The sequence below is a fragment of the Corvus brachyrhynchos genome, unplaced genomic scaffold (assembly GCF_000691975.1).
Source record: "Corvus brachyrhynchos isolate BGI_N302 unplaced genomic scaffold, ASM69197v1 scaffold14, whole genome shotgun sequence".
NCBI lineage: Eukaryota > Metazoa > Chordata > Aves > Passeriformes > Corvidae > Corvus > Corvus brachyrhynchos.
Genome location: NW_008239110.1, coordinates 6,985,624 through 6,997,735, shown reverse-complemented (window position 1 = coordinate 6,997,735; position 12,112 = coordinate 6,985,624). Strand labels below are relative to the sequence as shown.

The following is a 12,112-nucleotide window of genomic DNA, read 5'->3' as shown; positions in this document are numbered from 1 at the left end:
TGCATAGTCCAAATACCCTGTGAAGCTGTAGAACTGAGTGAAGGGTCTGAAAGTGCTATTGTTGCTGTAACTTCTAACGTAAAAATGATGGAGAAGCCCTAACCTTCTACTGAAGGTATAAAAACAAGTGTTCTACCAACTGAAGACGGGTCCTTGAAATGTTCTTTCTGTGGCTATTTCTTGAGAATCCAATTCAAAATCTGTGTTCTGCCCCAGAAGATTCTTCCATATGACAGTATAGTTTGTGTTGGCCACAAAGCCTATTTGAAAGTGTAACTTTAAGCTAGTGTATAGCAGCTTAACTCTAAAATCCAGAAGAAAATGAAGCTATATATTAAGTGGTTTAAAGCCATCTCTAGACCTGGAAAAAAAACTTTAGAGATTATTTCTTATGGGCTTAAGCTGTAGCACCCTCTAAGTGGTAAGATATGCTGCAAATTAATGAACAGGAGTTATAAGCCTTTCTATAGCTTTTAGTGGCTGCTTAAGAATGTGTTACTGCTCCAGTAAAACTGGAAATATGAAGAGTTTTTTGCTACTTAGTAGACACACTTTTAAACTAGTTAACTTACTGCTTTTTTTCTTGCATATTTGAAGTATAGGGATACTGGACTGTCTCTAGCTCACAAAGCATATCAAACATTTTGTTTCTGATAAAAAAATAGCAACTGCAGCAATTCACTGAAATTTTTTTATGCCCATTTGACTGTAGCTGATGGATGTCAGTAATGATGCTAAAGCATCAACTTAATGTGATCCCTCTTCAGTCATTCCTAATGAGGAATGAATATGAACATTACAGTAGGTCTAATCAGAGCTGTTATACCTTGAATTGTGTAAAAGTAACAATCCCTTCTCTTTCAAATGAATATTTGATATTTCACAGGAGACTTTGGCTTGCTAACCCTGATCTAGTTACTAGTTCTGTCTGGGTGTTGTAAAAGTCTTTGTCCAAATGAGTCCTTAAAGCAGGCTCCTGTTTTTATCTTTGGCTTCTGAGTGTGGAACCTGAAGAATAAAGCATCACTAAGCAATCTCTTTCTCTTGACTCACCCTATTTAGAGTCTTTTGACCATGGCACACTGTAATTCAGCTGTTTATGATGTTGTTGAACTTGATCAGGTGATGATAGATGCTTTTTGGCAAAAATACAGATATCCCTATGCTCATTTTTCAGAGAGCAACTCTGGACTCAAAGCACTGGATTTGGCAAAGGTTAGTTCTTGTCTAAAGACTGATAGTCTCTGATACTGTGTTGCTATTAGGATTTCACTGCCTTAGTCTTTAAGGTAGAAAACATCCTGGCTCCTTAGCTCCAGTACTGCGGAGTGGGAAGCTCAAAAGTTCTTGGTATAGTTTAAGCCAGCATTGTTTAAAACTTGCAGATTTTTAAGTGTTCTCTTAACTTTTATTTTTTTAATATGACATACCTTCAGTAGATCTGGACACCAAGTGGAGAAAAGGGGAGGTAGAACTCTGTTTTGATGAAAAGGACTGAAACTTAGAAAAATAACAGTCTCTAGTCTGACATTTTGCAGCAGGGAAAGAAGCTTTCCTTCAGTAATATACCCAGCAAAAGTCTAAACTTCTACAAACTGAAGTTCAAAGCATGTTTTCCTTCTTTCTTGCTTTTTATAATTGTAGGAAATTGAGAGGTAGCTGCTTATGTCAAGTCGGGAAGGAAACAAACCACTGGCAAGGTTTCTGCAATAACAGTGGACTGCTGGAGCCAGTTTTTTGTACTAAAGGACAGCAGGCTCTTGCCTTAAGAAAATTGTAATACTTTTTTTTATCCACCATGAATGCTACTTACTGTGATAGCCCACAGCTCCCATTGAATGTAAATGTAGCCAAAGGGTGTAGGCTCTTGACAAAGCTTACAGCTTGTATGAGACAGTCAAGATCATTGAATTTAGCTTCTGAGAGTCAAAGCCACAAACTTTTATCAAAAGTGAGCTGTGTGCTTTCTTTCACTCTATTTTAATGGAAATAGAGTTTTCTCAAGGCTACCATAATCTAATTGAAAAGATGACATCAAAGTAGGTGCTGTGGCAACAGTGCAGCTTTATTCTCAGTCTGTTAGGAATGGGAGACATGGGCAGTGCAGTGCTGCTGCTGAGTGTTATGGTGGCAGATGAAGAAATTAACCAAATTTACCTCAAAGTAGGCTGAACAGCAACATCTGGGGAGTTTGTGCTGTTGCGGGGATGGACTGGGCTGCAGTGTCATACAATCTTGTGGAGTGTCAGCATGTTCTTTGAAGGAACTCAAATGCTATTTGCATTTGATTTATGTCTGGAAACAAATTTTTAGGAGCAAGTCTGACTATTTGCAAGACTTTTTCCACTCAGTGAATAAGCTAGTCTAAAAACTAAGACTTAAAAATACTTAGAATTATTTTATTAATGTAAAACTAATTATAAACTAATAAATTACTCTAGTTTTCCTCCTGCATTTAAGGTAATTTGTTTACTGGAGTGGCTGCATTGGATAACTGTATCTGAAGCTGAGTGGACAGTAATGACTAGTATTCAAACTACTTGCATTCTGCTTGTGAGATTATCTTCACTTGCATACAAAAACAATTTTTCAACTTCTAACTGGGTGTAGCTTGGGGAGTGATTGTAGTAAGAGCTGGAAGACTGTTACCTGGTTATCTAAGCTACTGTTTTAGGACTGTCATTTGCTTCTGAGGTGAACTGGGAATCTCCTGAGCTTGGAGTCGGACTCAAAGTTGAGTATGTTACGGTGACATAAATGATGCTGAAGAAACATGCTTACTGTGAACACAGATTTTGCCCTGAAGTCTGTTAGCAAGGAACCACTGCTTCCCATTACTAGTTTGTTGAGCACTAGCCAAATGACTGTAGAAACTTGTTTGGCATCTGAGTGGAGAAATGCAGGAGTGACTTAAGGATCTGGGTTTGTCACCTGTTGTTTAATTATGTAATGTAACTTGGCACCAGTTTTGACAATATTTATTCCAGTGTACTGGCTGGCTATTAACTGCCCCAGCAGAATACAGACTGTTTGACAGTACTCAGAGAAAGCCTAATGGTGTCTACATAGACTCTAGTAAAGAGACAGTGCTACACAAAATCTGTCTTGACTTAGTATCTTTCTGTGGCTTAGGATTTTGGGCTGTGTGGGACTTCTGCAGAACTGGTTTGTTTGTCCTTCTGCAACAAAGCAATTCTGACTAGTGACTTTTACTTGTCTAATGTCTTGGATGATGTGTAATCCTTTCAGGTTGAGGGCTTGCATTCCAACTCCTAAGCAGCATGATTTTGGACTAGGAAGCTGTTGAATTTTTTTTTTTTTCAATGAACGGTATAATTATTACACTGCTGAAGAAAGAATTGCTGGAGAAATTATGCTGAAATTATCACAGGAATGAGCTATGCTCCAGGGGCTGTTCCAAACTGGGTCATGAGTTTTGTGATAGTAGACTTTGCAGCTCAGCAGGCCAGAAAGTTGATATTATAATGCTGAATGAGCATGGGCAGAAATGCTCGTAAAAATGAAACTAGCCTGACTTCAAGTTTTGCATCTTACTCTTGTCTCTGTTCTAGCAGACAAACAAAGCACTGGCAGTGCCCAGAATAGCTGTTGGCACCTTAGTGACTTAGAAAACAAGGATAACTCAACGTAAAAGGTCAAGGGGAGAATAACATTTTTGATAGCCTGCATGGTCTTGAAATGACACTGTAATGGAAAATGAAAGTTTCTGTTGACTCTTCAGGATTGTCTCCTTCTACCAAATTCTTGTCCAATGAAAGCCCATGCTTCAGGAGCTGTCTGACTTGCGTAATGAAAACTGTCTATCCATGGGAGATGGAGGCAGTAGGGCATGCAGAAGCCCATCCTACTGAAGGAAAGGGTGGTCTGCTCAAACAGAGCAATAATCCTTAGTGACAAAGGTCCGTAGAGAAACTTTAGATGTGAATGTAGCCTGAATTAAAAATAGGACCCTAAGATGTAAATAGGTTAAGCAGTATAAAACAGGACTCTCAAATTGCATTTTTAGATAGATCCTTCCTTACCTGAAGAACACTGCTTTATCAGTATGTACTTCTAGAGGAAGGAGAATTGCTGCAGTTTCTGGGTTTTAAGAAACATGAGGTTTAGAAATTGATCTCTATAGATAGCTCTAGTTCATATCCAGACCAAAGGACAGCGAACATGTACTCTGTTTTAGAAAATAGTTGTCAAATTGTGACTCGTGAAACACTTAATTTAGTGCATGCCTTTTGACATACTTTTCAATCTGAACATTTCCAGTGCTTATGATCAAAATTGGAGAAGATTTTTCAACTCACAGGGAAAGGAAAGGACTCTGTCCTTTTCTCCCACTTGCTAGCTGGGCTAGCATGTCAAAAGTTCAAAAGGGAATGTAGAAGGTAAAGTGATCTTAACTGGCACTTCTACCCCCACATTGTATCTGTAAGCCTGATATGTTGTTTAGAGATTAACTTTATAGACTTCATGCCTAGCAAATGAAAAGAGTTCCTGAAGACCTGGGAACTTACTGGTTTTTAGCAGCTTTTATCCAGTTCTAATCCTGTTTTTAGTAACTTGAGAGGAGAAATTAATATTTTCTGCAGGTGAGAACCTATATGCTAAGTATTTTAAAGGGCTTTCTACCTAAGACACTGACAAAGAGTTGATGTTGTAATGTGTAATGGTGAACTTTGTTAAAAAACAACAGCTGAAATCAGAGGAAAATAATCCAGTACTTAACTTCTGGGAATCTCCTTCATGCACTCTGGGGGACCTAGCTATATTCACTCTTGAGTAGAATATTCTTATCATCAAGACAAGAGTATTTATTTATAAAGCCTGACTTCTGATGTACATCTTAAATGCAATTTTATTATTAGTTGCTAGCACAATCAACAGTATTTTACCTGGGAAAGAGAGCTTGAATGCTTTTAAATATTTAGCAATAAGACACCATAACAAAATACTGTTCTATACTTTATCACTTGTAAATTGTGAACTAACTGGCATAATGTGAAAGTACACAACTAACTTGTCAAGTACTTTAGTGTGACAGCCAGAAACTTGTTACTGGCTGGCAGCAATACAATGACCCATAGTCACAGACCTGCCTAGTGCCGGAAAATATCTCTGCAATTAAACCTGTCTTGAGCTGCCAAAAGTATTCCCCAGTGGTAGCTTAAGCATAACATCCTGCAAATGATACTGTACAGGGGTATCCATTCAAACTGTGACCAGATCCTGAGTTAGATGCCCAAGAGATTAAAATAAAACAACAAAAACGTAAAAGGCAGTAGCTGAGAATGATTACTGTGCATCTGCCAACAGGAAAGCTGGATGTAACTGTAGTCCCATGTGAACATCAGCTTCCTAGGGTACTCCTTGAGAGTCTTCTTCAAAAGTATACGAAGACTGTTAGTGAATATGCAGTCTGACAACAGTAGGCATTTTTCTGTGACTTCTGGTTGTGTCTGGTAATTACAGGCTCATGGTCTTACTTTTAGGAGGTCATAACTCCTAGAAACAATTTTGTAGTGTTCTAGCCAAGGTGTCATTAGGAGAGGACTCTCTCACTGTCTGCTTTTAAAATAACATGCAAGTTGGGTTGCAAAAGTGGCATAACACTGCACCCCAAGAATGAACAGAAGTAATGCAGGCTCTGACACAAGTTAGTATAAGGACTTGTATCAGGGTGCCTGTGTATTTAACATGGTCTTGTGCAGCATTATGGCTTACTCCTATTTTATGTCCCTTTCAAGGGTGTTAGGATTCAGTGCTGCCTCCTAGCCTTGGGCAGCAAAGCTCCCCCTAATCATGCTCTACTTGGTTTAGCTCTGTAGTCAAGCAGTCTGATCTCCTCAGCACTGAATGTTGTAGTGCATCTCAGCCTTGTTGGCTTCTTTGGATCTACCCAAACTTGGCAGCTTGTGCTACCAAATCTTCATCGGTCCTGAATGGATTCACTGTAAGACTTAAAGGTTTTGCTTTTGAAGATGTTGGAGGCCCTGTTGTATCAGGGAGTAGAAAAGTACAGGACTTGGTTAATATCCTGTGCTAATATCTGAAACATTCCCTTGAATGCAGTAAGAGAAGCCTATGTGGAATAAGACTTTCTTCCTCCTTCCCTCCCCACCTCCAATTTTGTATATATTGGGAATCCAGCTCCTGAGACAGTAAGAATAGCAGATGCTTCTTCAACCTTAGAAACATCTCAAGTGGCCAGCAAATCAGATATTCTGCTGGGTGATATGATGACAAAATACTGGTGATTGGGATACCATATAAATGAGGCTCATAGCCATGCAGTTCAAGGCACAGCTTACTCATCTAGCTTAGAACCTTATTTCTAGTTCTGTATCTTGAGTGTTTCTTAATACTGCTGTTGTTGCTTAAATGGAACTAATGTGTAACTTAACAGCTTGGTTCTTGGTTCTGCTTATCAAAACTTCTAATCTGTCTAACCAGTAGCTTGTGTTCTTGTTTTCAGACAAATCTACCTATCTTCAAACTGAAAGAATCTACAGTCAGAAGAAGATATAGTGACTTTGAATGGCTAAGGAATGAACTAGAAAGAGAAAGCAAGGTGAGTAAAGTGAAAGGTAAATACAAGTCTTCATAGACATACAAAGAGTCATGATGCTGAAATGTTTTCATTATGTTATAAAGCATGTATCATATCAAGCAGTTACTGTGGTTGAAAATGCCCAGAAATAAACCAGTGTGTCAGTCTTTTTATCAAGCCTTGGTGCTGCAATGCCAGAGGCTTTTAGTTTTAATGGGTTTGGGTTAATTCAGAGTTGAACTACTTGATTTCAGCTTACCTGTGTGGGCGGGTACTGTTCTTCTCTGCTTTTGTTTTATTACTTCACTAGGAATGTGACTGATGAGTTGGGTCTTCTAGGAGGAAGAGGTGGATGAACTTGCTTACAGGCTGCTCTTAAGGACACTTCTGTAAATCTTTCAGGTTGTGGTACCACCTCTACCAGGAAAAGCTCTTCTCCGTCAGCTCCCCTTCCGAGGAGATGATGGTATATTTGATGATTCCTTTATAGAGGAAAGGAAGCAGGCTCTTGAACAATTCATAAACAAGTAAGTGTTGGGTCTAGTTATTTAGAGACAAACCTGGAGCTCAGCTCTGGAAAATTGAATTAAAGCTACTCATCCTCTTAAGGATGGTAACTGCACTAGGTTCAGAATACTAACTTTCACAAAATCTTGCAGAAGGACGTACTAACATTACTCATCCCGTGTTTAGTTTGGATATCTTAGTGCTTACCAGAACAGCTGAAATGACTGTTAGTGTTGTCATTAATTTATGCAAATTGCTACTAAAATTATAGTGTTCAAAATAGTTCTACTTTATAATTTCTAGAAAGGTATCCTCCAGTTGGGTGAACAGTAGAGCTTGCAGTGGGCTTACAGCAGTTTACTTTGATTGCAGATATGAGGTATTATCAGTTTGTGTAATTATGCATATTTTCTCTAATCATCCTGAGAATCTTTCTGAAGATGTAAAAACACTATTTGAGGCATGCACATGTAGTTTGAAATAGACACTTTGGATTTTGTCGCTGCCTTCAAAGGGTGAGCAGAAATTATAGTAACAAAGTCTTACGATTCTTTTTCCACCATCTGACACTACTAACCACTGTCTGTACACTGGCCTGAATAGGTGGTTTAATCTCTTTAACAGCATGGATCCACACAGTGGGTAAGGAGTGTTGTCAGTTAACCAGCTCTTCTGGTCTCTGTAGTTCTGTTCAGACCAACTGGACTTGGGACTGCTCCCTCAGAGAGTTCAAGCCTGTCAGTTCCACTGGCATTCTAATCTTGTTCAATAGTAATGCTGTTTAACAGGAACAGAGGATGCCTGTGAGTTACGCCAGAACTTATGAAAATGTACTTAGCAGTTGCTGTTAGTTCAGGCATGTGTCTTGGAGTTCACTAAAACTGTCTGTCTTGTACAACTAAGCGTGACCATATGAAATCTCTGAAGTTTTTCTTCATGTAGTTGCTTCTTAGCTCAACTTAGAAGTATTGCTAATGGTTCTGAATAGCTAAAATGCTTCAGATTGCTTTTTTTTGCTGTTCAGAGACAAGTGGAATGAACTTCCAAGGCATCTAATAATAAAATGGAATGTGTTTGGGTTTTTTTAATGCTGTAAAATCAAGGCAGTCATGACTGTAAAGTACAGCCTTTATCCATGCAGACTTGGAACTCTATCTTAAATGGGGAAGAAGTGCACTTACTGAAAGTTCTGTATGCTGAGTCTGGCATGGAAGAGGGTTATTGGTGTTCTGAAGCAGCTAATGTGAAACACAGTCATCTTTACCTTGACTCTGATAAACTCTGTATAGCCGACAGAAATGGAATGGCCAGTTTATGGATATCCATTTTCCAATCCTAATGCGAGTAATAAATTGACTTTGTGGAAGTGTAAAATTTCTTGGTTAATTTTTCCTCCTTTGAAACATAAAAGGAGATTAATGTAGGTATTGATGTAGTGGCAGAGTTGAGTACATCTGGAATAAGGCTTTCCAGGCACAAACCATAGCAATTTAGCTCATGAGTTCTAATGGCACAACCAACTCATTAAGCAAATATTACTGAAGTTTTGAACCATGTAGAAGCTTTAAGGCTTCTACCAAGTACTCTGGGCACCAGTGAACTTAGACCTGAAGGTCCTTTGCACTGTACATTCACATTATTGCATAATCAAAGCTGATCTATGCTTCTAGAATTAAAGAGTCCCTCGGATAACTGATACCACTGGAACAAACAAATCTTGGTGCACCAATGCCAGTTCTTGATATCTGGAAGTGTGAGATGGATGTTGTTGAGGCTTTGTCCCTCTAGATGTAAAATCTGAATCACAACAGTGCAGCTTACTTGAGTCAGCTCCCTTGGGCCAGTTTGCTGGCTCCACCATCAGTACTACATACAGTGACATTCACAAGGGTGGTTATGTCTCAACACTCTTGTCTGCCTCAACCTGATTTTGAGACACATAATTCTTGAAGTAGCAGCTGCTATGTGTAAGGGTCACCTTGGTGAAAAATATTAAGGGAAAGCCAATGTGGAATGAGGTATTCCTGTGAAACCAAGAGCTGAATCAGAGATCAGATCTAGTCTTGCAATTCAGACACCCAATTTTCAAGCCTTCCTGAAAGGGAGAAGAAATATGTTGCTGCCTTATCCTCTCGTATATATCTTTTCCTTGAAGTTTAACACCAGTAACTTCATTCTGATGGGTAAGAAACTCAAGCTAGTTACTCTAGTTGATGACTAGTTACTCTAGGATGACTAGACTGTCATCCTTGTGAACTACTGCTTGAGACTGTCGGCCTTTTACTAGGACCTGGCAAGATGGATAGGTTTTATAACTGCACTTGAAATAATCCATTAATGTTGAATAGGAGAGCTCAGCTTCCTCATTATAGGTCACCCTCAGTGACGAGTATGTTCTGTGGTGAAATAAACACTAATAGGTAAATTTGGAGAAGATGCACAGAAGTGCTTGGAAATGGTGCTGAGCCATTGGAGCTGAGTACATATTGCATGTGTTCAACCAGATGCCTTCCATTTTGGGTAGAAATGTTCTGACAGATACGGAGGACGCAAGGCTTACACAAGCTGCCCTTGGGATGGTGGGGGACTGTCTCTCCTAAAGGAAGAAGTCTGTCTTGATTGACCAAACTGGATGTAGTTTTTTTCAAACCAAACTGCATTCAGTATTTGTGTCCATAAGTGATGAACTTTCAGGTATCTGATTCTTTTGGATTTTTACCTACACAGGAGTCTGCATGGTATTTTAAGGGTTCAAATGCAGTACCTTATGATTTTCTTCCAAGTTTGTGTCTCCTAATTTAATTTCAGCTCCTTTACTGTTAAAATGATGGGTTTTCAGTTTATATGTGGAACAAAATTAAATCTATAGTAGATATGCTGGTGTCCCCTAGAACAGGCAAGCTCTGTCTCCTGTATTTGAAAGCTACCACATGTGCAGTGAGCAGAAGGGCCAGTACCCCCTGGCTGTGTGCAGTGCTGCCCATACAGGCCAGGGGCACTGACCCTGGGGAGTCGCTGCCCGGAGCAGTGCCAAGCCTTCGGAAAGCCTTCGCATCCCCTGCTGGAGCCAGGCTTCAGCTGTGCTAGGATGAGCTGCTGCTCAGTGACACTGACAGCTGAGGGGATAAGTGGCCTTTAGAAGGGTGTCCTGTGGCAAAGGTGTCAAGACCTTTAAAAAAACTCCACTTGCCTTTCTTAGCTCTAGGTTTCCTAATGCTAAAATGATCACTTACTTGGATAGTCCCATCAATTGCAGGTGACAGATGATGATGTAACATGCTTCCAAGTGATCAGAGGTACCTCAGGGTTCCTATGGACTAACTGCATCTGGGGGAGCGTGACAAATCTTGCTGCTAGACTGCATTCTAGTCACCAACAGTGAAGTGAAAGTGGAATCTATGCCCAAGTGCAGAACAATAGGTTATTGATACAAAACCTTGATCTGCAGGATAGCTGCAAGTAGGTTCAACTGGTTCACACTAATGCTTGTTTTTTTCCTCTCCAGGGTTGCAGGCCACCCACTGGCACAGAATGAGCGTTGTCTTCACATGTTCTTACAAGATGAAGTAATAGACAAAAACTACACACCATCCAAAATAAGGCATACTTGAATTCTAAAAGCATCTTCTCAAATATTAGTGGTTCTTATGCTTGGTTTAAAGAGGTTGTAGTTTGTCTTAGCATGCTGAGGATGAACAGGCACAAAGTCTCCACTAACACCAGTACACTGCTTGGTCTTTGCATAGGCTTTATAGCATTTAAGAACTCACTTGTCTTCTAGCTAAATCCCTCTGAATCCTTGATTTAAGAGTATTATGCTATGAAACCATCCACCCCTTGCAATGTCTCACAAACCTTTCCACTATTATTTGCAATGACTTAACAATGTTTACTGACTTGGCCTTACTTGAACTTTCACAACTGTAGTGTCACGTGTTCACTTGTATTTGACTAAACTGCTCTGCTGTTTCTGAGGTAGTCACCTGTCTGAACATCTGTAGAAAGATTGCTTTATTTCTGATATCCTGTATGAGAAACACTTATGCAATTGTCTTCAAGCTTGTAAAACACTTTATACTGAAGTAATGAGGGAATTATCTTTATATTCTGTAAGAGGAAAAAAATCGAATTTATATACTAAAGTAACTTGTCTAAAGTTTTGAAATAAAAGTGAAAATACACTTCAAATGTTTTGTCACTGTTGACCTTGAGTGTGGAGTGTCTCATGCTTTCTGAGGAGGAGGGGCTTGACTATGCTAAGTGAATTGGTGTTACAGCCTTGCTGTGATGCTCTTCCACAAGGTAGTTTTGTATTACTAACAGCCAGCACTAAGTATCCTTAGATGCTGGCACTCACTCTGTAAGTGTTAAAGAACATATAAAGGTATTAAAGGCTGTTTGTGTGCTGTGGAGCCAAAGTTGGCATACCACTCATGATAGACAGTCAACAGATCTGTGACTTTAATAACTATGTGGAAAGAGTACCTTTCTACTTGGCATGAGAAGTGTCAATCTAGCTTCAAATAGCTAGTGAAAACAATGCCATCCTATAGAGAAGGGAATGTTTACATTACCTATAACATCAGTCCTAGATTAAAGTAGCTCTGCTCTATAAATAGAATTGGGAACATGAAGTCATACAAGTCTGCTGTAAGATGTGATCATAGACCACTTCCCTGAACACTAAAGGAGGGGTGAGCTGTAGTGTTGTGCTGGTTTTACCACTTCTGCAAAACAGGTGCAGGACGGCTGAACTGGAATTCACAAGCAGCACTGCTGAAGTTGTCTTTTACATAAGAAGGAAGTGAGCTAGAGAAGCTTCCTTAGTCTTCCAAATGTGACATGGAAGTTACCTATCCAAATGCTCTTGTAAGCAGATTCCAGAACACTCTAGTAGCAATCTGCTCTAGTGTTTTGTGCTATTTGGTAGTTATATGTTGACTTAGACTCAGCTCTGCTGCTTTTTTCCTTCTTATGACAGGTATCTCTGTAAAGAGCATCCTACAAACTTGTTGGCAAAGTTAGTAGCTTCTTTTAACTAAA

General features: G+C 39.4%; 1 protein-coding gene across 1 annotated transcript; it reads left to right on the top strand.

The window, feature by feature from the left end:
- The first annotated feature begins 1,074 nt into the window (after positions 1-1,074).
- Positions 1,075-11,274, top strand: SNX3 (sorting nexin 3). The gene is made up of 4 exons (XM_017739404.1): positions 1,075-1,215; positions 6,419-6,583; positions 6,965-7,089; positions 10,575-11,274. The coding sequence occupies exons 1-4, from the start codon at positions 1,075-1,077 to the stop codon at positions 10,678-10,680; spliced, it is 537 nt and encodes a 178-aa protein (XP_017594893.1). The 3' UTR covers positions 10,681-11,274.
- The last annotated feature ends 838 nt before the right edge of the window (positions 11,275-12,112 follow it).

Excerpts from the sequence above, each read along its gene's own strand:
- SNX3 (XM_017739404.1), top strand. The coding sequence starts at position 1,075 with ATGGCACACTGTAATTCAGCTGTTTATGATGTTGTTGAACTTGATCAG. Across the intron at positions 1,216-6,418 it reads AAGCACTGGATTTGGCAAAG|CTTGGTTCTTGGTTCTGCTT; the intron begins GTTAGTTCTTGT and ends GTAACTTAACAG. Across the intron at positions 7,090-10,574 it reads CTTGAACAATTCATAAACAA|GGTTGCAGGCCACCCACTGG; the intron begins GTAAGTGTTGGG and ends TTTCCTCTCCAG.